Source organism: Dermacentor silvarum, chromosome 1 (assembly GCF_013339745.2).
Source record: "Dermacentor silvarum isolate Dsil-2018 chromosome 1, BIME_Dsil_1.4, whole genome shotgun sequence".
NCBI classification, from domain to species: domain Eukaryota; kingdom Metazoa; phylum Arthropoda; class Arachnida; order Ixodida; family Ixodidae; genus Dermacentor; species Dermacentor silvarum.
Window position 1 is genome coordinate 188303125 of NC_051154.1, and position 27785 is coordinate 188330909.

At 43.3% G+C, this 27785-nt stretch overlaps 2 protein-coding genes across 5 annotated transcripts in view; one reads left to right on the forward strand and one right to left on the reverse strand.

Moving 5' to 3' along the window:
• LOC119436538 (kelch-like protein diablo) overlaps nt 1-8029 on the reverse strand; it is a 41913-nt gene extending 33884 nt beyond the window's left edge. The window contains exons 1-3 of the mRNA XM_037703408.2: nt 7377-8029; nt 5171-5443; nt 809-967 (exon numbers count right to left, since the gene is read on the reverse strand). Of these exons, the coding sequence (XP_037559336.1) occupies nt 809-967; nt 5171-5443; nt 7377-7655 (711 nt within the window). The 5' untranslated portion in view covers nt 7656-8029. The remainder of the gene's footprint in view (nt 1-808; nt 968-5170; nt 5444-7376) is intronic.
• A 217-nt stretch (nt 8030-8246) lies between these two features.
• The window catches only part of LOC119436536 (spectrin alpha chain-like), a 145105-nt gene continuing 125566 nt past the window's right edge, over nt 8247-27785 (forward strand). For 3 of the 4 annotated variants that reach the window (XM_037703406.2, XM_049658460.1, XM_049658464.1), the window contains exons 1-3: nt 8247-8380; nt 15556-15839; nt 23674-23799. In XM_037703406.2, coding sequence (XP_037559334.1) covers nt 15597-15839; nt 23674-23799 — 369 coding nt within the window. In that variant the 5' untranslated portion in view covers nt 8247-8380; nt 15556-15596. Of the gene's footprint in view, nt 8408-15555; nt 15840-23673; nt 23800-27785 lie in introns of all 4 variants that reach the window. The other variant, XM_037703405.2, reaches the window with a different exon arrangement.

Consider the following 27785-nt stretch of genomic DNA (forward strand, 5'->3'; position numbering starts at 1 on the left):
TTACTTTTCTGTATCTCTTATTGAGCTATAAAAATGAATTAGCAAATGCTTATTAGTGTTTATAACACATGGTTAGTGAGCAGATAACAGCTTTCTGCAGGATGAAATGCCTTCTCGTTGATTTAAGAGAGACAATAAATGCAATGACTGCATTGATCTAGACTGTTGCACTAGTCTTCTTGAAAGCTTGAAAAAGCTGTTTTATGTGAATTATGCAAAGTGATAACTTTAGCACAAAGAAAATTGTGACCAAAGGAGCCTAACAATTCCACAATTCAAGTTGCTGATAAGAAATGGGAAAATTTACATGGGATCCTATGCAATGTAGGTGACCTTGGAGGTCATGCTGGGTTCTGCCACTAGCTTTGAGACAGCGCCCCAGCAAAGTGGCACCAAGCTTCCACAAATAGCACTGACAGAACTATTTGTGGGAAGATCTAGCACTATTAAGGTTTGTTACAAATTTCAATAAAATTGGCCAAACTAAGTTACCTTCTGTGTTGTAAGTGTAATATCCCCCCCCCGAGTGGTTGACAAAAAATGAGCAATTATATATGGAATATTTATTGGGGCTGTTACTATATTTTCAAGGTGGCAATCACGATCTTGCCCTATGTTTACATCATTTTCCCACTTACGAAAGCTCTATTGCAGACAAAGGTGACGCTTTGAACATCTCGTGTCACTAATCTACCATTCTTGCTTGACTAAATGTATTAGTGTCCCTTTAAATGCAATTTCTAGCCTAGTTAGTAGCTTAAAACATTAGGCAGATTGAAGAATGGCAAATTAATACTTTCAGCCTCACCTGTCCCAAGTTCTGTCTCCTTTCTGTAACATTGTATTTTACCCAAGACATGACTGCTGAGAAAACCTGTTCTTCACTGCGGACGTTGAGTTCATCGCTGGATATTATGTCTACCAACTGGTTGACTGGTAAAAGAAGGAATTCTTCACTTTCCATCACCTGCAACATAAAACAATGCACAGGTAAATACAGTATAAAAATAAAATCAAACTTGCAGTGAGACATTCTAACAGTAACACTGCAGAGATTGCAGTGAGACAATCTAGCAGTAAGCTTAGAAAATAAAGGGCATAAAAATTTCAAGGAAGTATATGTATGGCTCTTTTTCAATTTTTTTTTTAGGAAATCCTAGAATTTATCAGAGAAATCCAAGACCCATCAGTTAAGGGCACCAAGTGCTCTCATAAGTATACAAATCAACATCTAAGATAAGCATATATGCTAATGCTACAAATCCAAAGGAGAGGACTTGTTGCAGGATTACACAGCAAGTATTCTAAATGCACATGCCTCCATAATCCTGTGTGTGTAAGATATCATAAATAGGCATGCTTCAGTACACCCAAGTCCAGTGCAAAAAGAGGTAACAGCGACTGAATGCTGAACTTGGTAGCCTGGTATGACACATGTTAGTAAAGACAGGCCACTCTGCTCCAGCTTTTCTGAAGCACCATAGTTGCATCCCTCAATTTTATTCAAATAGTTCTTGAGAAGGAATACCAAATCCTATCCACCCTTTTCCTTCACAAGCACAACACTGCACTGCACCAATAGTGCCACAGCACCATGTGCCACCTGCTCCCTGTCATCCGTTTCTTATACTATACTGTACAAATAGATAGTACAATGCAAGTATGCTCACGTATCTACTCTTCCCTGTATTTCATCTTTTTTGTTTGTGTGAACAGATTAAAGAAAACATGTTCACAAGCCTCTATAAAATAAGGGGAATGCTATGACAAGGCCTGCTTCCAACAGCTTAATAACTATATTCACATTTACACATGCACATTTTCTTTGTTGTCAAGACCGATTTCATCCCTGCTCTGTCCCAGACAGCTAAGTTGTTTCCCATTAAATGCCATATGAAAATATAGACATGGCTACTCTATTTATAGCCTACAAGGAAGTGGAATGGTTCCAGTTATTACAACTACAGAACACAGCTTTATAATATTAGTATGAAAGAACAAGCATAAGACTGAGCTCCTTCCATCAATATACTGAGAGTGAAGCATATTTGAGAACAAATGCCTTACTGAAGAAAAGCGGTCACGCCTTTCGTGAAAAACAATGTGTTTGTACCAAACTTTGTACACATGTCACCAAGTCTCTACTACTCGAATTCATTCAATCGCACTACTATGCTCAACGATGGCTTCGATACAGCCCCATGACCTCCTGCAGACCTCGATAAGGTGGTCCTTTTGGCAGTTGGTCATTGCATCGAAAATGGAGTCTTTGGCACTCGGTGAGTTTTCTAGTTGGACTCTCTTTCAACTAAAGCCCACATATAATAGTCCATCGAGTTTAAGCCCAGAGACATGGGGAGGGGGGTACATTATAGGAGTGACGTGGTCATGGAAATTTTGGACATCCAATCTTAACATCATTGAAGCCATGAGTGCAGGTCTTATTGTAAGACATGTGGTCATCCTTAGGTGACATGCTCAATCCAAAGCTGCTTACAGAACTTCAACATGTTTAGCAGGACTGAGGCCTTGAGGTAAGAAGTGGAGCGACATGATGTGATTCTTGCAGCTGACAATTCCCAAGACCATGACAGATTACGGAAACTTGGTTTTCGTAAGTGGAAAATTTCGTGGGGCTAGAACAAAGCGATCTGGCAAATTTTTTTCTCTTCTCCACTTAATCTTGCAAAAAGCTATTTTCATCTCAAATAACTAAAGCATGTCTTGCTCATCAGGGTGCTTGAGCTTACTCAGCAGGAAAACTTTGTCCTCTCAATCACGAGCTGCCCTCCTTTCATGTTGTAATGTTGTAGGACTTGTAGTGGATGTCTTTTTCCTGATGGCATGCATATCAAATCTAACTTTTTTTTGCAAAACTGTTCTCATTGATTTAGTGGGGTGGTACTTGATGATCTTGTGATATTACTTGACTGACAAAGTCACCTGTCCTGACTATCCCCTTGTTGGCAATGCCCTTTTGGCCACAGAAGGCAGATGGCCTTCCGAGTTGAGCAGCCGTTTTTCACTTCAAAAACAAATGATCTTGCCACATTTAGGAATGCTGCAATTTCCAAATTTATGTAGTCGGTGGCAAGTATGATGAACAGAGCATGCCTTCTCATTTCCTGCTTGGTGCTGGAGGCTGCCATCTTAATGTGAATAGATAGGATGATATACAAAGGCTGTTGAAGCCCGTGGGGGTCTGAATCCCCACAAGCCAATCCAAGAGCAATAGACAAATGTATGCATTTCACAGAGTTAATGGTGCAACAAATGTGTTGTGTTTTTGAATACCTGCTGCACCCAGTAAACTATACACAGTACAGTAAGCGACATGCACAAACTTACAATTCTCCTTGCACGTTTTTACAAGTTATGAGAACTTATAAAACACGGTGCTTCGTAAACGACTGTTTAACGTCTGAAAGCTACACCTGGGTTTTGGGGGATTTCATGATGGAGAGCTCTGAAGTAATTTTAAACACCTCGACTTCTTTTTTTCTTCTTTCTTTCTGGGGTTTTACGTGCCAAAACCAGTGCTGATTATGAGGCACGCCGTAGTGGAGGGCTCCGGATTAATTTTGACCACCTGGGGTTCTTTAACGTGCACTACAACGCAAGCACACAGGCGTTTTTGCATTTCGCCTCCATCGAAATGCGGCCACCGCGGCCGGGATTCGATCCCGCGATCTCGTGCTCGGCAGCGCAACGCCTTAGCTGACTAAGCCACCGCGGCGGGTAACACCTAGAGTTCATCAATGTGCATTAAAATCATGCTACATGGGTATTCTTGCACCACTCTCCAATTTGAATGGGGTCACTACAGCCTGTAATCAAAGCTTTGACCTCATTTTCATTAGCCAAACACCACCAAGTCATTGTAGCTAAAGGGACACTAGATACAACTTTGTATTTCATTTTACTGCTTCCAAAAAGTTGAATTTTATGGGCTCTATGTTCGTTCAAACAAATCTTTGTTATAAACACAGGTTCAAGAAAGCTCATTTGTGCTTTTTATGCTCCCAGTGACGCAAGGATAGCACCCAATTGTGAGCAAAGTGCTGACGATATCACAATATGTGTTACCGCAGCCACGGGGAGCCTTTGTCTTAGCTTTATGTTAGCTTAGCTAGGTAGCATTGCTGAAAATGGAGATGGATAAGGCAATGCCTGCATGCGAAGTACTCAGCACATGGCCTCTTCCTTGAAAAGTTTGCCCCAAGTGCACACAAGAGCCAGAGACCGAGTGTGGTTTCTGCATACTCCAGCAGCTCACGAACTATTTTAATCTAGCATGCACAAATAGAGGCTACAGTTATCATCCCTCCATGCCATGGCTCAACACACAATTTAGAATTCAATAACGATGTTTGCCACCACTGACCAGTTAATGCTTCTATCAGCTTTGAATCCCGGTGTCTCTGGAAGGTCGACGTTCCCTACAGTTCTCGTCAGATGGATTGCATTACATTACAATGTGCCGAGTTATTTCCAGATAAAAAATATTTGCTCTTATGATGTTTTTGTCCTCAGGCAGCCAGCTTGGGCCTCAAAAAGCAAGGCGCTGCTTTCTGTGCTATCATAAAAATTTTCTTTCTTGATTTCTTATTTGCCATCTATGTAAAACTTCATGAACAGTTTTTCTTTCCATTGTTACTGTCTCCGTTTCTGTCACTTTCTTTTTGCTGACTGCAGGTTGCATACTTGTACAGTCGGCGTCATCCTTTTGTAGAGCGAGGGAACGGTGGCCTCTGGGGTGCTCCGGAGGCCGCCAGTGACTTCTAACACTAGCTTCTGGGTCCGACATCTAACGGTAGCTGCTGGGCACGTTTGGGCCCAGCAATTACCGTGAGACGTCACTGGTTTCCCCCTTATTGTTGAAAAAGTTTCCGCAAAATATTTTGCTTTTCGTTGATTATGCTTATTCTCAATGTGTTGTGCACATTTTGATAGAAAATAAACATTGTTTTCGCATATTTATATGTGCCGTCCTTAAAGGGTTACCATCCACAAATGCTGGATTGCATGTAACTTTTCTCAGCCATTTAGTAACTGTAAACTGAGGTTTCATAAAGTAAGAATTTTGCAGATCATATGCTAAGCCACACTTCCATTAAACTGCATGCATGATAAGGGTATAGTGGCCACAAGCAAGAAACCATAAACATGCCTCTTGAAAGTTGTGTTGTGTAAACTTGTCCGCTATACGCAGAAGTTCACGACACGAATGTGTGTCAGCAAATGCACGGATGCCAAGGCAGTTGGTTGGGTCCAGTTGCCTTTTGAGAAACTCGCAGCAGACATCCTGTATCTCTGCCATTTGCAAGAGGCAGGCCGCTGGCAGCAGCATCTGCACGTTGCCTTCCTCCACCACAATGTGTGATGTGTAAGCAAAGTCCATGAGCAGCTCCATTGCGTGTTCATCTATATCTCGTATTGTCACCTAGATGAAAAGAGTGAGGACATGAGCACAATGAAGCCGTCACTAAATGCAGTAAAGTTAAGCATATGAGAATTCTTAACTGCTTCTATTCAGGAGAACACAATCAGAAATAGGTTGTAGCAATTCGACCATGAGCATACTACTTTAAATACTACACCGAACAGTTGCCAAAACCAATAGCACTTCCGTCAAAGCAACTTGAAAGAATTGCAAAATATTGCAATGAAGAATGAACAACCACTAATTGTGTTGATTTCTCAACATAAAATAGATATACAAACTAGTAACAAATGCAATTAATTTAGCCTGGCCAACTTAGACGGGAACAAAATTTTGTTGGATCTGCGAGCGCATGCCGAACTGCATTCTTGTGCCCTCTGACGATGCAAACTCCTGGATTTGAGACATGGAATAGTACATGTGCATCCTTTGTGCTCCTGTGCCTGCAAATTTGCCCACTTCTGGAGAGAGTGTTGCCAGAATCGCGAAAGCTGCAGAAGACGCTTGGCGCCAAACGATGCCGAAAATAAAACTGCCGTGGCACGGTTATGTCACATGCCGTGGCACGGTTATGTATGACATATTTAATGCCTGAACTGTTTGCACAGATGTGCCTTTGGCTGTCATTTTGACTTGTGACCTGCGGTAACATATAGTTTCTTGCCAATATTCATGGTGCTTGGGCAACAATGCAAATCCAGGACATGGGACAAAGTAACACACGACAAGGACAAGTGATGACTGCAAACTGGTGTGGTTTTTCGTGAATGGCACCGTTAATATCCTGAAAATAAACCAAACAAGAAAAGGTAGAAGCAAAGTAAAAAAAAAATCACATGATTGCCATTACCCCTCATGCATGCTTGGTTTTCCAAAGCATCAATTCGTTGTCAGAAAAAGCTAGTAATCTTCTCGCATCTATAGCATCTCGTCTCAAGTTACTTTTCCATGATTTTTTTTTCTGTGGACTGGCCCATGTAAGAGGAAGTTGTTAAGTACATCTGCGTGTTCTCTTACACAATGTGTCTTTTCCCCCAAAAAATGCAATGCACAGCCCGCTTACAGAAAGACCTATATTCAATGGTCAATCAACAGTCCCCCCCCCCCTCATGTGAAGTGCGAAAAAACAGCCTCTCCAGCAGTTGCCAAGGCACATGCATTGATGAGTGGACTGCAGCACATAAGCTGCGCTGTCACGTGCCAGAACCGCTGAACACCAAGCGTTATCTTGCGCAGTGCTTGATATTCTGACAGCATGCTGTTTGCAAAAGTTCAATTGGCAGGCATGTGGGCACAAAAAGGCACACATGCGCTGTGCCATGCCTCGAAGCCAAGAGCACAAGAACGCAATTAGGGACGCGTCCATTGGCAGCAATGAAATACTTATGCTTAGAATGGGCTGCATATAAAAATATAAAATGAATTAATTCATAACAAATAATCTTGGAGATTAAGAACATGCAACTACAAAGACCAAGTCCTTTAACCTCCCTCCTCTAGTATACTTTTAACTTTACACGTCGTAAGGGCAGCTGGTTAATGAATTGAGACGAGTATAGCATTTTTAGTTTAGCACTTAAGGTGTTTCGCGCAATATATGGCTGTGAACGTCCTGTTGCATTTTCAGGGCAAGCCGTTTTCTCCATAAACAGCACTTGGATAGCAAAATACTTCTGCCCCATATTGAACGTTTACAAGCGAGCTTGAAACACGATGCGTGATCGATTTAACTGGCCGTGTAGCAGCGCTCAATCTGCGTTGAGCGTGTCGTACATTGGTTCAAACACGGTTGAAAGTATTTGTGCGGCAGGGATATAGGTCTTCAGATGTCGTATTCTGATGAGTGCAAGTCACCTTGAAGGCACATTTATGTAGATTGACAATTCTACCCATTGCACATGTGTTGCATAGGTAACGAAACCGCAACCCTTACCTCAGTCTGCCGACTTTCCGCCAATTCGCCGGTGAACATTGCGTGAAAATATGGGCTGCATGCCGACAGCACTATTCGGTGAGCGAAGATCTTCCGGTTTCCCACAAGCAAAACAACGTCGCAAAGCTCTCGATGCAGCCGGAGCAGATTGATGGCTTCGAGCGTGTGCCTAGAATGCTTTTCGGAAGTATACTCCAGCCTCGCGGGCGACGTTGAACTGTCCAGATCCGTGTGCAGTATTTCGCCCATGGTGCTTCGAAAGCAACGAATATCGTTCATATTCCTCAGGTCTTACATCGCACAGCGCACCCCTCCGTAGCCCTTTTGGCGTTCATTCGGTAACTTGAAAGCACATCAAATGAAACCACGTCATATATAGTTCCTACGCCCGAAAGGCTTTCCTTTCAGGAATATAGTTCCTACGCCAACCTCGCTAGGACGGTGGCCAAACAAGAGCAATAGGTCAACGCCTCAGACTTCCGGTGCCCCGAACCACAGGCTGACACCTGACACAAAAGCTGTACCACATTGGCTGTACGTCCACACCTTGACAAAAAGAAAGCTCGCGAGAGAAATCAGATAAATTTATACTTCGTCGGCCAATAAAACAGCTGTCGCGACATCACTCACGTAAGTTAAAACACACGCACGACCATTACATTTGCTGGCAAGAAAACCAAAACCATAGAACTACAAAACCAGCAAAACACAGGTTGCCAATCGCTCCAGTTTGCAAGTTCGTAAATATAAATTTAAAAAATTAAGTGAAAGATATAAATAACCTTTTACTGCGTAAAAAAAGATATAAAATAAGTGCTTCTTACAAGGCTTTTTGATCATGTGTCATCATAAAGTAAGTTTGTGAAGCTAGTGTCATCAAGCGGCGCATGCGAAAACAAAAAGTAGAACCAAAAAAGCGCGGCGCCAGACTGAGAGCGTCGTTGCACGGCCGGTGCTGCGGATTGACCTCGCCGAGTGTCGCCATTTTTCGGTGATCAATACCGGTGGGTATCTCACGTTCGCCCTCGAAAGTAAGTTTGCGCTATTTGAGAAGATGTTCTGGGAGCTTGCGTGAAAAATAACGTGTCCCTCTGTAGTAGTGATTTGACAAGTATTGGTAGCGTGAAGCAGTAGTGTAGTTTGTAGAGGTGATAGCAGTGCGGCTGGCAACGCCCTGATCGGAGATGTTGAGCTCGAGCATCCGCATTAAAAACCTGGCTTGTTGTGCTAAAATAATACTAGTGATGGCTTGGCCACGCGGCAAGCTTTTCAGAAGTATTACTTGATCTGTTTTCCTGTGCGGGTAAGGTGCTGGGGTGTGTCAAATCCACGAGGACTCGCTGCAGTGACCTTACTCGCAAGTTGCAGAGCTGTAGCTGAGCGAAGCTTCGCTCTTGGCGCTCCATTTTGTGAATCCTTATTTCTTGTAACTGTGTTTAGTTCTCTTATGAGTAGCCTTAAGGAGCTTTAGAGACGGAGAAATTAACAGCTGGTGGAGGTAAAAGATTAGTTTGGCAGCGTGGAGGGGCTATTTTGTGCCGCAACCATGTAACGGGTCGTGGCCGGTCTTCCGGGATCGTGGTTGGGTGCTCTGCAACTTACCCGAGGCGGAAATGCGGTCTTTGTGACCACGCTGTAGTTTATCCGTTTTTAATTCAATAGCAGAATTTCTTTTTCTTTTTTACACGGTCTGTTCTCTTTGAAGTAAGGTCTAATGGTAGCAAGTCTTGCGGAATGCATTAATCGCTTGCACCATCGCACACGGTGCGGTGTTTGGGGTGTGTCTTTGAAATTACTCATCCGCTTGGTTTGAGAGCTTGCGCGTAGATTTATGACCGTCTGATTTAGTTGCTAATGTGTACAACTAGCACTGTATGGTTTCCAAAGTATTTTCGTATCGGCAATCGACCACATAACTTATCGATGGAAAGTAGAGCGGATGCCGCAGCTTATCGCAGTCTTAACCAGCACAAGGCTTTATTTTCAATTTTATTGGTTTTGAATTTATTTTCTGTGATGTGTATAACGTAGGTTGAATACCTTATTCGGTTTTCTCCGCGATAAGGCCAGAGATAAAGCGATCGGTAGAAAACCCGCTGTAGATCTGAACTCTGGCCGCCGTCAGGAATGTCGCCGATGGGAGTATCCTCCCCAGCCTTCTCTCTCGTGGGTGTGTCAGTGCAGTCGTCGCGTATTCTGCGGTTGCCGGTGTAGGCGCACGCGGACAGATTAGGTATAACTTGCACAAATGTGTGTTTCAACTGAAGTATGAGAGCTGGTGCTTGTCTGCGTTTTAATGTCTTCCAACTACTGCATTTTCCAATCAAAGGATTGTGGTGGGAGTTGTGTGTTAAGAGGAAGTTTTACCTCTGAAGCTCCATGAGAATGGAGAAGTTATTTTGTTCAGCATTCACAGAACGAATTTGTTGAATTATTGCATTTAAAAGAAAATTTTTGCAAACATAATTTTGCGGAAGCTGTATCACATTGTATCATACTGTATCATATTGCATCACATTTCGCCACTTTAGATTATCTAATGGATATAGTTTACTGAATTGATATATTTTTGATTCGGAGTCAGTTATTAAACTTTTGCTTAATTTTCTGAAACTTTACCAACTATCGGCAATTTTGAAAATGATTTGATGTCCCAAATAGGAATTCTGCTTCCAGAAGTTGGTAACATACAACTTTCTCTTAAATGCAACAAATTTCATTCAAATCGGTTCAACGGCTGTCTAATGATAGCATTTCTGCAATTAACATGTACATAAACAGGGAAATCAGTTGACTTTGAGCTAAACTGTTCTCTTAAGTTTTCGCAACACAATTGACTAATTCAGCACCAACATATAGCATGATTTACACTTTATGGCCTCAAAATAAAGTTGCTGAGATAAGGTGGGGTTTTGGGGATGGTGATCAATTGTACAGGCCTTGTAACTGTTGATGAGCACTTGAATGCATAATGTACACATTAGTAACAGTTAAAGCTTTACTCGTGAGCAGCATTGGGAGAAGTGAGAAGCAAGCTTGTGAAATTACTTCACTTAATGAGCTCTTGATTTCTCTCAACTGTCCTCATTTTCATTGCATTGTGATGACCCCAGATCTGTCAGCATTCCTTCGTGCGATGCCTGCAGTTAATATAATGTACAAGTGATTTTAGAGGCTAGGTTTAATGGGGGGAGGGGGGGGGGCAAACAACTAATAAAAATGTTGCCATAGCTTACTTGGTAATTCACAGCATACGGCAGCACACGGGGATTGTGGCTTGTGCACCAATGGTTTTCGTCTTGTCTTTTCACTTTATCTCTGTTCTGAACAATATGAATAGGTCACTGCGATTAAAACAATCAGCTCTGCTGTGCATTTCTTGGTATGCATATTATTAGCCAGGACCCGTTACTATACAACTTATCAGCTTCATTTGCCAGTGCTAGTGGTTCTGCACATGTTGAAGGCGACATGCTCAAGCATTTATTCGATTTACAGCACGTCAGGCATTTCACTAGGCTAACATCTCAAGCTCTCGCAAGCATTGTTACTAATAATTGTCATGTCTCTACAGTATGTGCCCATATAATTTAATACTGTTAGTTGTGGCATGCTGGCACTGATATCAATACCACTGGTTGCAGCAAGCAACATTTGGGCACCTGTGTTCACTAAACTTGAAAACGTAGCTGAGCACGACTTTACATGCTGTGGAATGATAACTGTGGAAAAATGACTACTAAAAACATCATTAGGCTTGTTCAAAAATGCCTCAGTTTCACATTCGAGCTTGCGAGTCCTAATTTTCTGGCGTATTTTCTGCTTTAATATACTATGTTTAGTGTTGTAGGGAAGATAACCGATGGACTATTAGTTAAAGAATGGGTTCCAAGAGAAGGGAAGCACAGTCGAGGACGGCAGAAAACTAAGTGGGGTGATGAAATTGCGAAATTTGCAGATAGAAACTATGGTGTGCTTAATGATCAGATCGTGGTTTTGGCACTTAAGAGGAAGCTTTAGCTTGGGTGCTCCTATCTAAATACGAGTAAAAGGAGATTCATTTTTCTCAGCAACCACTGCACGAAATTTGATGAGGTTTGTTGCATTTAAAAGAAAAACTTAAAATCTAGTGACTATTCGTTTCGAAATTTTGATTTAGGTCATCAATTTTTGATTAAAAATTGACAAAATTTTCTGAAAACGAAACTATCAAGTTAAACACTCTGTAAATCAGCAATGAGAAATGATATCAGAATTCTGTGAATTGCATCTAATAGTACATCTAAAGCAGACAAAATCGATGTGTTACACATGAATCTCAAAAATTTAGTAATATGAAAATACACTGTTTGCAGAACCCTTGTACACAATGTACCAAATTCATGTAAGATATAAATTGACATTGAATTTGTCCGATTTAAATGATGTAATGGATGCTGTTTACAGAACCGTGATATCTGTCCTTGATGCAGAGCTATTAATTTGTAAACTTCATGCTTCTGTTTTTTTTTTTTTTTTTTTGAACTTTCAAATTAAAAAAAATTCTTTAAAAAATATTCAGGCCATAAAACGAAATTCCGCTTCCAACAGTCACTAGAATTTAACGTTATCTTTTAAATGCAACTAATTTCATTAAAATCAGTCCAGGGGTTATCTCAGAAAAGCGTTTCTGCATTAAGTTTCCCCTAAATGCATTTTACATGTATTTGAATTGGCCGCGTCAGAGATGGGCCCTAGCTGAAGCTTTGTCTTAAAACCCCAGAATTTACTTTTTATTTTTATTTCAACCTCGATTTTACAAAGCCCCTTTTTATGAATTTACAAATCTTATAAATTTTGATTCTCCATTCGTATTTCATAGACTTAATATATATTTTCAAACTCAATTTTAAAAGTACCCCTAAGTCAATGCCAAAGAAATTTGCAAAAAGACATGGTAAGGTGTGTTTGCCGGTGAGTCGTGTGTGATGTAGGACCGCAAGACCCTTTATATAAACACAATCTGAACCTGCAAATCCAATCATATCTGATTAAGCAGCACTTTCTTGCATTGGGCTGTGTTTATTGCTGTTCGCCTGCATGACTTGCTGCTTTGTGAGCATGTCTTGCCATAAAAATAGAGTGAACCACCTAAGAAAAAGTGAAAGCAGTAGAAAAGTATGATTATTCTCACCGTGATGGGCAAATTGAAGAAGTGTGTTGTGGTTGTAGAGCACGAAATTGCGTTGAGTAGTTGTCTGATAATTATGAAAGGTAAGTATGCAATCCTTGAATCTAGTTCAGCTGCATGTGCACCAAAGAAGTCGCTCAGGACCGCTCCGCATTAAAAACTAGAAGCTCAGACATATGTTTAAGAAACCTTTCATTTGGTGGGGAAGTGTTTCAGCAAAAAGCACATTCATTGTTGGGCGGTGATGAGCTCGGGGCAAGTTCTGGTTGGCTGACACAGTTTACAAAGTAGCATGGGATTATGTGCGAACTAGTAGTGGGCAAATATTAACTTTTTTTAATACTAACAGTAAGTATCGAATATTGAATCAAATGTCAAATGGTCAAGCAGACACATTTATTTACAGCAGTAATATTTATTTCGGTATAATTAGGTACTATGCGTTTACTGATTAGTGAAAGAAAAACATGTAATTATCAAGGACAGTTAAGATCAGATTTAAACACAAGATTGTTAATTGTCATTAAAATAACTGCACTAATAGTCTCTCAACATCTTTAGGGCCGGATTTCAAACAAGCTTTCCAAGAATGAATGGCTGCTGTATGATAAGCTTTCCAAAAACGCTAAATAAATGGTTGGCAAAAAAAAGATCAGGAGTTGGGAAAAGGCTGCTGAAGGACTTGTGTGCTGTAGACACATGTAAAATGGTCCATTGCAAGGAAAACATCACTGGTTGTAGTGTAAGAGGTAAAACTGCTACGTGCATGACTAGACTGGCAAAAACACTAAATGACCGATTACAAGGAAAAATAGTGGGTTGTTATGTGGGCTTCCGCCGCGAAACTGAAAACAAAGCTTGCATTACCCATTTCTGCATTGCTTCAAAAACTTTTGTCATTGTTTAACTTCTGATGATTGCGATTGCGATACAAATAGTGTGTAATATTTGATTTGTATTTAAAAATATACGCCCACCCCTACTGCTAACCCATTTGTGGCAAGATGAGCAATGTGAACAGGCTTGCAACAGGCACCGGTTGATGGAGATGGTAACTTTTCGTTTTACGATTTTACAAACTAATGCGGGGTCCCGTGATTAGTAAAATGAGGTTGAACTGTATTGGAGAAGTAGCAACCTGAAAAAAAAAATTATAATAAATAAATAAAAAAAACTGTTTACTATTACAAATGGGTTCTGCTAGCTTTGATTAAAATATAATTTTAATTGTTTCGACAGGTGACACACCTGATATTTTTAATACTTGCACCAATACTACTTGTACCTATGACACCATATAGTTGCACCAATAAAATCCAGTACTGTTTACTTGGAAAACGTTCTGAACAGTTTTTTGTTTTTCTTTTCTGTATTTGTGGTGGGCACTGTTCGCTGCTCATGCCTTGCACTTGTCTTTATGGTATGACACCTAATGGGGTCAGACTGTTGTCCGTACTACCAACAAATAAATCAAGCTATGTTTCCTCTTCTTAAGTATAAATACATCTCTTGCACATCTTTTTTTTTTCTATTTTTAAAAAACTTGTAGGACCTTGAAGAAAGGGAACCGAGGGGCCCGATTTTTAATAAGCATATCATAATGAGCCAACAAACAATAACACCAAGGACAACATAGGGGAAAATTACTTGTACTTTATAGTTGATTTAAAGAAATGATAAATTAATTAAAATGGATGAAAAAACAACTGTCCGCAGGTGGGGAACGAACCCACGTCTTCGCATTACGCGTGCGATGCTCTCACCATTGAGCTACCGCGGAACCGTTTTCCCATCCACTTTCTGGGGTATTTATGTTTTTACAACTAGAACTAACCCTGGGAGTGTTAGCCAGCCTGGTTTGTGAGTGGTGGCGCTGGCTAACACTCCCAGGGTTAGTTCTAGTTGTAAAAACATAAATACCCCAGAAAGTGGATGGGAAAACGGTTCCGCGGTAGCTCAATGGTGAGAGCATCGCACGCGTAATGCGAAGACGTGGGTTCTTTCCCCACCTGCGGACAGTTGTTTTTTCATCCATTTTCATTAATTTATCATTTCTTTAAATCAATTATTAAGTACAAGTAATTTCCCCCTATGTTGTCCTTGGTGTTATTGTTTGTTGGCTCATTATGATATGCTTGTAGGACCTTGCGTTTCAAATTTTACGTCATGAGCTTCTGTACTTTGGAAAGAAAAAGCCACTTAAGCTAAACGCATGCTTGTAGTCACTACAGTCTTGTTGCCTTGATGGAAACTGGATAGATGATTCCAGTCCAATTTTCAAATATCATTTGGCTAAGATTATTCAGTGATACTGTGCCTTTAAAGTTTTTGAAGTTTTATTGCTTATAAAAGACTACTTGAGAATAATTATTGTAAATAATCTTATTTTCACATAAATATTGAGGAGTTTGATGTATGTGAATTGAATTTTTAAAACGCATCAGGCTTCTAGTGAATGCCATTATTATGCTTTTCTTAGAACTGTCATGATTTTGCTTGATAGAAAACATTGCTTACTGATGGTCAAATTGAATGCAAAACTTCCTTTCATAGTGCATTCTGTGCCCAAGCTGTGGGACCTGCAGTGTCCTTGCAGCTTCTCAAATTTGGCAGTGGCAGTGTTTTAATGTACTTCAGTCTTTCTTCATGCAGGAATAGTCTACAAGAATTAGCAAGCTTGTCATTTATCTGAACAAAAACAAGGTAACTGGGCTTGGCTAGACATTGCCATGATTAACGACATCACAGGTGTCAAGGTGGTGTCACCAGCTGTCGTCCACTTTGTTGTTTTTTGACTCAAATAATGTCTGCTCTTGCTAAATATTGTCTTGTTGCTATTCCAGACGTCCAGTCTACCTAGCTTGCCTAACTAAATATTTTGACTCTAGTGTCCCTTTAAGCGCAATGTGCTCTTCACTTTACCAAAGGCACTTGTTACTTTCCATCAGTAGCTGTTGCAAGACAAGCCTTGCTCACTTTTCTAGTGAATGGCATTATTCTGCTTTTCAGGTGATCCCCTGGCAGGCTGAAGCCACCAGACGCAGGGAGCCATGGATGTCCAACCAAGGGACATCAAGATTTTGGAAACGGTGGATGACATCCAGGAGAGGCGTGAGCAGGTCCTGGGTCGTTATTCCCAGTTCAAAAGTGAGGCCCGCCACAAAAGGGATCGACTCGAGGAGTCTCGCCGCTTCCAGTACTTCAAGCGCGATGCTGACGAGCTCGAGTCTTGGATTCACGAGAAACTGCAGGCAGCCTCGGACGAGAGCTACAAGGATGCAACAAATCTTCAGGTTGGCATCTGGACATGGCATACTGAGCGTTGTAGTATTACATAACGTGAGCACTTAATTCCAGCATCAATGCAGTTTACAGCCTGAAGTGAAAAACACAGTTGCTCCTTGGTAAAATAAAGTTGTTTGTTAAGAACAGCTAGCTACTGCATAAATTCTACATTTGTCATGCAGGTAGGTTAAAGGGTTGTGCTGGAGGCATGAATATTGAAACTCTTTGGACTATCGAAAAAGTCATAAAGGCTCCTCAAGTCACTTCAGCTGTAGCAATGTGCCTTGAATTTCTTGTAATCTGCTAATACATGACGCATTGTTCTGAAAAAAAGTCATAAAGGCTCCTCAAGTCACTTCAGCTGTAGCAATGTGCCTTGAATTTCTTGTAATCTGCTAATACATGACACATTGTTGTGAATTAGTTTTGAAAGTTTGTGCAAGACAGCCATAGGCAGAAGGCATATCTCACAGTTGTCATAATGCTAGGATTGTATCCCATGTTTCCAATTTTTAATCTGCTACAGCTGCACAGATCTGTTCAGTCTCATCATTTGGCAACTTTGCTAAACCGAGTTTCACACCTATTGTCATAATTTTTGCTTTGTATCGCCACTAGAGACAGTGCTACTGTCAACATGGCGTTCTAGGTAGAATCACAAGATGATGGCTTGTTTGCGACATGCCTTACAGTGGGAGCAAGTAACGAAAAAATGTCTGTTGTAAAGCTACATTCTAACTGCATTTGTTTGTTTCTTGATTCCATTGATCATGACTCATTTGTCGCTTGGAGGTTTGTACCAGGCCTGCTTGTCAACTGCCGTCCGGTTCAAGCTTGAGGAAACAATGGCCGACAACCACGTGTACACTTTACAAGCATTTATTATGCTTGCAACTAGTACTTTGAGCAGCCAGTTAGCTATATTTAACTTCACTGAAGAACTTTCGAAGACATTACGGTTGGTAAAGAGGGGTTCCAGACTTACCGACTGGGGTGCTGGTGGCCGCGGCAACTGCCACGGCAGAAACATGGCTAACCATGCACACAGAATTGGGAGCGGTGGCGGTAGTGGTAGTAAAAAACCATTTATTGAAAAGAGGACGAGCTTTCAAGCTTGTTGAGTTTCTTAGCTCGCCATTGGGTAGGCTTCTTAGTCCACAAGGTCTGCAGCAGCAATTGCCTGCTGTGCCTGCCCTACCAGCCGGAGCTGGTTGTGCGGATCTGAGCCGGTCAGCGCTACTTCCCACTGGTCAGGGGTGGGCTTGAGAATGGGCAGCAGGTTGGATGTATGTGTGCATGCCCACACTGTGTCATACAAGGAGGTGTATTCATCACAGTGAGGACATCTATAAGAGTATAGAGTGCGATGGATAGCATGGTACATATAGCTAAGGTGGGGATGAGTATTAGTCTGAAGTTTTAGCCAGGCCACAGCCTCTTAGTGTTTTGTGTGGGGGTGGTAGGGTACGATGAGTTAAATGATATTGCTGTAAGAGATGAGCATGGGTAAGTGGTAAAGGTTCCAGGTAAGTCTCGGCCAAGATCTCTATCTGCAGTGCCCAGTTGACGTGTGCTCAGGCGCAGGCACGTGCCTGCTGATTGCCGCATAGACTCGTCACCCACCGGAGTCCATAGGAAGACAATAGAGAGGGTTAGTGTTTGTAGTGAGTTGAGTATGTGGTGAGGTTTGTTAGAAATCTTGCTGCTGGTGTAGTTGCAGCATGCTGCTTGGGAGTCCGAAAAATAACGCAGTCCCATTGCGGCTGAGCCACTAAAGCTACCGCAATGGCAGCCTCCTCCATTTCCGTGATGGATGTATTTCATACTGTGGCTGCAACAATTTCTTTCCCCCACCATCTACTACGCTCATCGTGTGTGCTGAGAGTAGAGAAATGGTAGCAGCATACACATGGAGGGAGTTGGGGTGGGCTCTGTATTCGTGAGTGAAAGCTAGTGCTCTAGCTTGTCTTCGACCAGCATGATGTGTGGGTTGCATTTTTCTTGGCATGGGTGGGATATGCATTTGACTGCAGAGATGAGGTGCAATCTTGAGGGGCGTGATGGATGTATTTCATACTGTGGCTGCAACTATTTCTTTCCCCCACCATCTACTACGCTCATCGTGTGTGCTGAGAGTGGAGAAATGGTAGCAGCATCCACGTGGAGGGAGTTGGGGTGGGCTCCGTGTTCGTGAGTGAAAGCTAGTGCTCTAGCTTGTCTTCGACCAGCATGATGTGTGGGTTGCGTTTTTGTTGGCATGGGTGGGATATGCATTTGACTACAGAGATGAGGTGTAATCTTGAGAGGGGCGTGATGGATGTATTTCATACTGTGGCTGCAACTATTTCTTTCCCCCACCATCTACTACGCTCATCGTGTGTGCTGAGAGTGGAGAAATGGTAGCAGCATCCACGTGGAGAGAGTTGGGGTGGGCTCTGTATTCATGAGTGAAAGCTAGTGCTCTAGCTTGTCTTCGACCAGCATGATGTGTGGGTTGCATTTTTCTTGGCATGGGTGGGATATGCATTTGACTGCAGAAATGAGGTGTAATCTTGAGAGGGGCGTGATGGATGTATTTCATACTGTGGCTGCTACTATTTCTTTCCCCCACCATCTACTACGCTCATCGTGTGTGCTGAGAGTGGAGAAATGGTAGCAGCATACACGTGGAGGGAGTTGGGGTGGGCTCTGTATTCGTGAGTGAAAGCTAGTGCTCTAGCTTGTCTTCGACCAGCATGATGTGTGGGTTGCATTTTTCTTGGCATGGGTGGGATATGCATTTGACTACAGAGATGAGGTGTAATCTTGAGAGGGGCGTGATGGATGTATTTCATACTGTGGCTGCAACTATTTCTTTCCCCCACCATCTACTACGCTCATCGTGTGTGCTGAGAGTGGAGAAATGGTAGCAGCATCCACGTGGAGAGAGTTGGGGTGGGCTCTGTATTCATGAGTGAAAGCTAGTGCTCTAGCTTGTCTTCGACCAGCATGATGTGTGGGTTGCATTTTTCTTGGCATGGGTGGGATATGCATTTGACTGCAGAAATGAGGTGTAATCTTGAGGGGCGTGATGGATGTATTTCATACTGTGGCTGCAACTATTTCTTTCCCCCACCATCTACTACGCTCATCGTGTGTGCTGAGAGTGGAGAAATGGTAGCAGCATCCACGTGGAGGGAGTTGGGGTGGGCTCCGTGTTCGTGAGTGAAAGCTAGTGCTCTAGCTTGTCTTCGACCAGCATGATGTGTGGGTTGCGTTTTTGTTGGCATGGGTGGGATATGCATTTGACTACAGAGATGAGGTGTAATCTTGAGAGGGGCGTGATGGATGTATTTCATACTGTGGCTGCAACTATTTCTTTCCCCCACCATCTACTACGCTCATCGTGTGTGCTGAGAGTGGAGAAATGGTAGCAGCATCCACGTGGAGAGAGTTGGGGTGGGCTCTGTATTCATGAGTGAAAGCTAGTGCTCTAGCTTGTCTTCGACCAGCATGATGTGTGGGTTGCATTTTTCTTGGCGTGGGTGGGATATGCATTTGACTGCAGAGATGAGGTGTAATCTTGAGGGGCGTGATGGATGCATTTCATACTGTGGCTGCAACAATTTCTTTCCCCCACCATCTACTACGCTCATCGTGTGTGCTGAGAGTGGAGAAATGGTAGCAGCATCCACGTGGAGGGAGTTGGGGTGGGCTCCGTGTTCGTGAGTGAAAGCTAGTGCTCTAGCTTGTCTTCGACCAGCATGATGTGTGGGTTGCATTTTTCTTGGCATGGGTGGGATATGCATTTGACTGCAGAGATGAGGTGTAATCTTGAGGGGCGTGATGGATGTATTTCATACTGTGGCTGCAACTATTTCTTTCCCCCACCATCTACTACGCTCATCGTGTGTGCTGAAAGTGGAGAAATGGTAGCAGCATCCACGTGGAGGGAGTTGGGGTGGGCTCCGTGTTCGTGAGTGAAAGCTAGTGCTCTAGCTTGTCTTCGACCAGCATGATGTGTGGGTTGCATTTTTCTTGGCATGGGTGGGATATGCATTTGACTGCAGAGATGAGGTGCAATCTTGAGAGGGGCTTCAGAAATGTGTAGAGGATATCTTAGTTGAAGGATGTGTCGTCCGGTGGTGGATTGTTGTAGTCTCCTTTTTATTAACAAGGTGAGCCTAAATAAGTTCTTGGGCAGTATTCTGAACTCTAAGCACTTCTAGTCGGAATGTTGCCATTCTGGGTGGCAGTCAAAGTGCCTGCTTGTAGGCTGTTCGCAAGAGTATGTTGAAGTCGTTGAGATATACTGTCCTCACTGGGAGATAGGGGATGGAATATACAAGGCGACTGATCGTGAGGACTTGCATGAGTCTTGGGATGTCATCCTTCTTTAGGCCATGCTTCCTGTTGGTGATGCGACAGACCATGCGAAGGACTTGCATAATGAAGTGTTGTGGGCATTGGAGAGTATGGCCCGCTCCACCAGCGGTCTGCATGTGCAGGCCAAGGATACGGAGTTTGTTCACCAGGGGGATTTGGTTGGTGCCTATGTGGAGTGTAATATCAGTTGGTATCGGGCTTACTTTTCCTCGCAGTTTGCACATTAGGATAAGGAGTTCCAATTTTTTCTGGGTCGCACTGTAGTCCACTGGGCATGGCATAGTTCTGTACACTGTTGACAGCATGTTGTAAGGCATCTTGTTGTGCACCCACGGAGCCACCATTTGTCCATATAGTAATGTCATCCGCATAAAGGGCATGTTTGATGCCTTGGATGGCATTTAGTTGGGGTAGTAGTCCATTCATGGGGATATTCAAGAGTACTGGTGAAAGCACTGCGCCTTGCAGTGTGCCCTTGTTGGCTGTGCAGACAAATGGCGTCCGCAAGTTGTTAGGGCCGATGGTAGCTGTACGGTTGGTAAGGGAGTCCTTGATATAGTTATACGTGGTGTTCTCTGCAGTTGGTGTTGCTCAGATTCTCTAGAATGATATGGTGTGCCATCTTGTCAAAATATCCCTTGTGATCTAAGGCAAGAATGGCTTTTGGGTTATTGGGTGTGACGGGGTCGAGGACTTCACGTAGATGAATTAATTGGTGGTGGGGGCGTGGAATGTTTTGGGGGTTGTGGTTGTGGGAAGGCAGCATTCTGCCCAGCTTGCCTCGGGGGCCCCAGCCGTGGGCGTTGGTCAAAGTGCATTAGCAGTTTCTGGGAGCAGCTGTTGAGCATGTCTTTTCTCAATGAGTGCTGGTGGTGTTCAGCAGCAGTGGGAACTTCTGTGCTCGCTGCTTGCTGGGTATCAAAAAGACTGGCGACATTGGGTGGATCTCGCATGGCTTGCCTAGCTAGCCTGCTTGAAGTATTTGTTGCAAGTGCAGTAAATGCTTTCCAAGTGTGACGTGATTGTTGACCATTGTTCCCTCGAACTGGAGCTGAACCATGATTGTCAAGCAGGGGTGCCGAAACCGCTGTGCACAAAGCGCTGAGGTGTAGTGCTGTCTATGACAGTGTCCAACATGAAGCGTTGGTATAGGAAATACTGTATAACCAAAGCCAGTGTTTCACAAATACTCAAGACTATACTATGTTTCATACATAGCAGGCAGCACTGCAGAAGCTATGCTAGTAGTGCGATCATAGGGGTCTCACTTCATGTGTTTCGCAGTGCAGTTTTTGATCTGGATTTTTTCTACGAAAGAACTACTTCATATATTACGACTACAACTTGTAGATGCAAGTTTGTCAAATTTACATATTTGTGCGTCTTTGTGCTTCCAGTATGTGGCGTACTATGTTTTGGTCGCGAGTGCAAAGAATGCACTGTGGCCGCTGGTTGCAGAAACAGTTCGTTGCACTTGTTCAGTGATAAATAAGGTCAGACCTTCGATGTATTTCATGGGATGAATGTAATATTTTACGACATTATAGTATCAGAATTAAGTTTCGTAAGGCGTGCCTTTATTTTTCTTTCGTATGTGGCACACTATTTTTTGGTCGTGGCCGCGAACAGCGAGGGCAGTCTGTCTAGCCTTCGTAGCATTGACTGCTATGTGTGAAATGGAGTATAGATGCCATAATAAGCTAGGTTATTCAAGCTGGTAATTATCTTTTCACTATAGTTTGAGGAAACTCTTCCATGTGAATACTTCGCATAAAAGTTAAAAGCTAACGTGTAGTACATGATATAAAGTTAACGCATGTGCATTAGCATTACTGCGCGTTATGCAGCTGACAGAAGTTCACTTGCAAAGATTAATAAGAATTAAAAGCAGTTGAAGTATTTCTTTGCTTGTATTAGTTACTATCGCTGATCTTTTGAGCATGGCCTGTCCATCTTATAAGCCCATTGCAAATTTAGTGGCATAAAATTGGTGGGTGGCTGTTATGGCTCATGAATTCAAGATGCGCTATTATCTACAGTGTCTGTAAAGAGAATAATGGTGCTAAGAAAATACAATAATTCATCATTGTGATGCGCTTTATTTGGCAGAGCCCTTTTATAGACTAGCCACAAAAGATATTTGCCTTTATAAATCTGTGAGCCCCCTTTCTCACTTGCAGCACACTGAGCACTTTCAATTCATAAGTATTGCACATCGCCCTTGTATACACAGCCGTTTTATCATGAATCAATATAAACTAAATTCTGCTTTCAGTTCTGTCACCTGTTGCATGCTAAAAACCCAAAGTCGTGGCTGGTGCTACAAGAAAAAAGCTTTATTAAATGTCTAGTTCAGTCATCTTTGTGGATATCCCGCTCCAAGCTTCATTACTCGCAATTTGTCGAAACTATTGACCACTTAAACTGTGTGGCAAGTGCTTGTTGTCACTTTCACTACCACTGCAATGAAATGACTTCTAGATGTGCAAACAATGCGCATTTATTTCACATTGCAATAGTGGTCACCTCCTTTCCACAGAAGCTAGAAATTCATGGGGCTGCACTGCTCCAACAGTTTGTAGATGCTGCACTCTGTCGACTCAATGCGTGCAATGCACAGAGTGTTTGCACTGTTTATAACAGGCAATTGAGTAGTGAGCCATGTAATGGTTGCAAAAAAACTTGCAAATGTTTGAGAAAGCTGCTACCCCTGTGTGATCAAATTGAGTTCACGGTGTGTAGACTCAGCATCCTACCTACTGAGCTTTGTTCTAGTGTCCAATTTGTCACTATAATGTTAAACTGAATGCAGAATGGAAGGTAAAGAGAAGCTGTTAAGACTTGGACAGTACTGTCGCAAGTTTTTTCTGCAGTGGATGCTGAAATGTCTTCTAACATGCGTAAATTCACTAGGGTAGTTGTGCTTTGGTACAAAATAAATGTTGAAGATTTAGGTAAACCTGACGAACCTCATGATTGACTTAACTGCCTGATAGGTGTGACCCTGCTTCCTATGTGCACGGAAAATGTGGTTGCTGATAACTGCTTAGTGTTGTCTGGACAGTAGTTTCCTCATGCTATAGCAAGTGTATGTGAAGCAGTGCTCAAGGTGGTGCAAACCATTGGGTGGCTTATCTTTCTAACGTCTTTACAAAGATGTTGCTGAATGCTACCTAATGTTGCCTGAGTAGTAGCTGCCTCATTTTATAGCTAATATATATATCTAAAGCAGTGCATTAGGTAGCACCAACAGCATACTTATTGTCTACAATGTGTAATGCACTGTCCCTAATAATCAGTCTCTGTCTAAAACAGACTTTGCAACAGAGTTGGAACAATGTGTAATGCACTGTTCCTAGTAATCGGTCCCTGTCTGCCAAAGCAAAGTCATTCTGAAGCACAGGGCATTAGGTATAGATGTCAAATATTCATTGTATTCTTGTGAAGCCGAGTATTCAGTTGCTTTCTTTTTTGCAGGCGAAAATTCAGAAGCATCAAGCTTTCGAAGCAGAAGTTGCTGCTCATGGCAACGCCATCGTGGTACTCGACAATACAGGAATGGAAATGATTGGCTATGGTCATTTCGAATCGGAAAAGATCAAGGTATGATATGCTTTACAAAGAGTCAGTGATATGCATTATAACAGACATGTTTGCAACAGAGTTGTAAAAGTCGCCTGTTCTATGTTCTAAATATACTGGGGGTCATGGGAGTGTAATAACCTGTCTACCAAGCACTGTGTTGGTCTAAATAGGCCAATTCCTTTAAACCATGCTTTGTTTCTTATGGCCTGCTCAATGTAAGTTTCTGAGCTGTTATCGTTGTTTGGAAGTGCCTTGCAGGTATAAAATTTTATTTGCAAAAGACCTTTCTTTTTTCTTTGTATCAGTATGCTTCTACACTTAAATATCTGGGCCAACATGCTGCAGAATTTCAAAAGGCGATAGTCGAATCCCCCTACAACGAATGCCGCTACAATGAAAGTTCTGCCACAACGAAGATTTTCCGATTATCCCCGTCAGCTGCCCATAGAAAGTAATAAAAAAAAAAGTCCCTTCATAACGAAGGCATTTTATTCGGTATTTCCGCTTCAACGAACTTTTCGAGAACGAAACTGGGACTGAATTGAAATTGGAACTGCCGAGTAGTCAAAATAGAAGGCCCTTCCAAAGCTGTGACGATCGTATGTCCGCTTGAACGAGGTTTTCGGGAACGAAATCAAATTCAAAGTACCGATTTAAGCCACCGCAATCCATAGCCACGCGCGGTCATCACGCGCCTGCGTGAGACTGCAGGGGATTGCCGCAATCGCTGCTGTTTTCTTTGGTCTGTGTCCGGTCGAAATGGCTACAGCAATGAAGAAGCGTAAATTTCACTCTCTCGAGGAGAAGGCACATATGATAGCTGAGGCAGAAATCGGAAGGAAAATATGTTTTACCCGAAAGGCGAAGCATCGATTGCGATAGCAGATTAGTAGACACCTATACGAACTAAGGATAGTAGTTTTATTGGTCGTATAAACTTGTAAACATTCGCTAACTAAATTACCAAACACGGTGACACGCGCGCACAGGTAAACATGAACACATCTCTCTCGATGACTGCGGAAACCCGGTGTCGACACGCTGGAGTGAGAAGGCGCGGCAGCGGCGAATTGACCTCCGTGCCATCTCTCGCTTCACTGCGAACTAAACGTCGAAAGCCCAATGCACACGACTCTATTGGCACTAGTTGCACTTTGTCCACGTTTCAGATGGCTTTGAAGATGCGGGCCCACGCGGGCGCTCAATTTGTGCACGTCGCAGATTGCTTTCAAGATAGTGCCCGAGCGGCCGCGCCGCAGCCGTTGTCAACAAGATGCTAACATCTCGTCATCTGGAAAAAATGACAATCCGCCAGACCAGGGGTTCTCAAAGTGGGTTCCGCGGAACCTACGGGTTCCGCAGGCCCCTGCTCGGGGTTCCGCGAGCCACTGATAAATTTTCCCTGGTCCCGCTCTCGACAAGTGTCTAAAACGGCGAACACGAGGTGCGCTTGATCGAAAGAACCTCCATTATCCATGCCCGAGTGTCAAAAAGCACATCACAGTGCGTAACAGCAACGCGCGAACTGTGCAATAAATACGCAAGCAGCTTTTAGCCACCCAACCTCTGAGAACGGGCAGCGCGCCTAAGCTTTCACACTTGAATCTCGGAGGCCGTAGCTTACCACCATGCGCGTTTCTCCTAATTGTAGATAGTGTCGGTGCCGATAGTGTGCGCACTGACGTATACGTTAGAGGGAAAAAAAAAATGCGCGGAGCTCCGCAAATGCGCGCCGCAGAAGAACAAGAACGACGTAGCGTCCAACCGAAACGAATCGGCGTAGTCCGCATCGCCGTGGTCCTCAGCGGCGATCGTAAGCGGCACGTGACTGACAGCAACGCCGAAGCGCTTCGTGCCTAACATTTAAAGCCTTTATTCTTGCGTTTATCGCGGCGCGCAACACCGCGTTGGCGGCGAAGTGCGTAGTCGCTATCTCTAATCGCGTCGATAGCCACCGCAGTTTCGTCCGCCGCGGTTGCGGCAAATAGCAGTTTCGTTTTCACTCGATGCGCGCATCGGCTGCGTGCCTTCACAACTGCGCAGTCGCCTCCCATGGCAGCGTCGATAGCGACCGGCCGCAGTTTCGTCCGCACTTCTTGCAGTGAACGGTAGTTTCGTTTTGACTTTGTGCGTGTGTCAGCCGCCTGCCTTCTGAACCGTAATGTCGCTGTCCATGATCGTCGATAGCGGCCGCGGTTGTTTCGCTTTGATTCAGTGCAAAGCTGTCGAAGATAAAAAGCACCAGCTACATCGCGATGGACGGACAATTTGTTGGCGAGCAGCTGAGTGGCGAAAAAATAATCGAGATGTGCGCCCGTTGGTGTGCAATGCGCGTCTCAGATGAAAACGCGCGCCGCGAAGGATGTCGCGAGGCCTTCGCCGCTGCTAGCGCTAATCAGTCATGATATGAAGAGAATTTCAGCTTCCGCACTGGTATTGTGCTAAATAGAAACAAGATTTGACGATTCATTGAGTAAATAGAAGCGCGATGACGTAGTGAAGTATTTGTTTATTGTTTTCTTGATACCCTCGTTAACTCGACATTCGGTTAATTCGGGGGGGGGGGGGGGGTTCCTTGGCACTTTATGGAGCTTAGCAGGGTTCCGTGGGATGACTGTACTTGAGAACCCCTGCGCTAGACACACAGACTCCGGTGACTGCTTTGAAAGTAATGGATCATTTTCACCTCATCAGAAAAGTTATCAGAACCCACGACAATGGCATTGTGATTGCTCTTTTAACGGACTGTGAGACCTGCGTAACGCCTTTGCTTGCCGTGAAGCGTAAGAAATCCAGGCTGACCGACTTCTAGAAATAAAACTTCCAGTAAGCACAAGCTTGCCAACTTTGTCATAAATATGCAGTGAAATTGTGATAATTCAAACCACCTCATTGCGGCGGTGCATGTGCCGCAAAACGAGTGTTTTGTGATTAGCCGGGCACGCGCGTTGAGTTAGGTGTCGGCCGCAATGTACGAAAAATGTAACAGCGGCGAGAAACGCATCCTCTCATGAAGTTCGCACTTTATCGACTGCCTTCGGTACGTCTCGCCCTTTGCCCCCATGTCATCACGAATATTTCCCGGACGATGGTTTCGGCTTCGTTCGCGGCTTTGCCGTTTGGCGTACGTACATGCCAATTTCACGTCAACGAAGTTCCGCCACAAAATTTTTCGCGTGTCCCGTGAATTTCGTCGTAGCGGGACTCGACTGTACAGTTACCAACCAATAATTTGGACATGTTTGATTATTTGAACAGGTCCATGTCACCGCCATTAATGTATAAGGATGACCGAAATTTCGGGACACCTTGCAGCATGCTGTGCGATCATTCGCAATCCAACTGTATGACTGCATGCTAATTTTGCCGCCTACTTGAGCAGAAATAGCAATATTTTTGTTTTCCTCAGAGCTGAAGTTAGTGAAGGCTAGTTGGTCTATACTCCGTCTCGGAACTCGTTTGTAGCACTGCCAAAGGTACGAGGCATACACAGGCAGTATCCTTGCGCAGTGGTATGTAGTTCTGGGTGCAACTGTCTGATTGATGGCGGGATTAGAAAGTTTTGTTTTTGCTTCGTACATAATACCTTACAGCGATACATATGACGTGTCAGAACCTTTGCGCATGTACTTGGTGTACCGCGAATTACTGTGGTGGTTACTGCTGGTAACCTTAATAGCCACCCTAACCGGGATTATGTAGCAACATGTCGGCGCTCATACAGCGTAGACTGCCTGCTTCGATCCGAATACGCACTTGTTACTGGTTCTCCGCCCTGAGAGCAAGAAATAAGTGGTAAAATTTGTCATCACTTAGTCTCGTCTCACGCCGAGGGCAAAGCATTAGGGATGTTTTGTCGTAATTATTGAGATCAGCTGTTCGTTTTGATGGTGCTATGACTACGGAGGCATCGCAAGTCATAAAAGGGTTTTGATAACTAGTTCACAGATGGCGCCACCGCATTAGAGCTGGTGATGCATTGACTATGCAGAACGCTGTAAGGG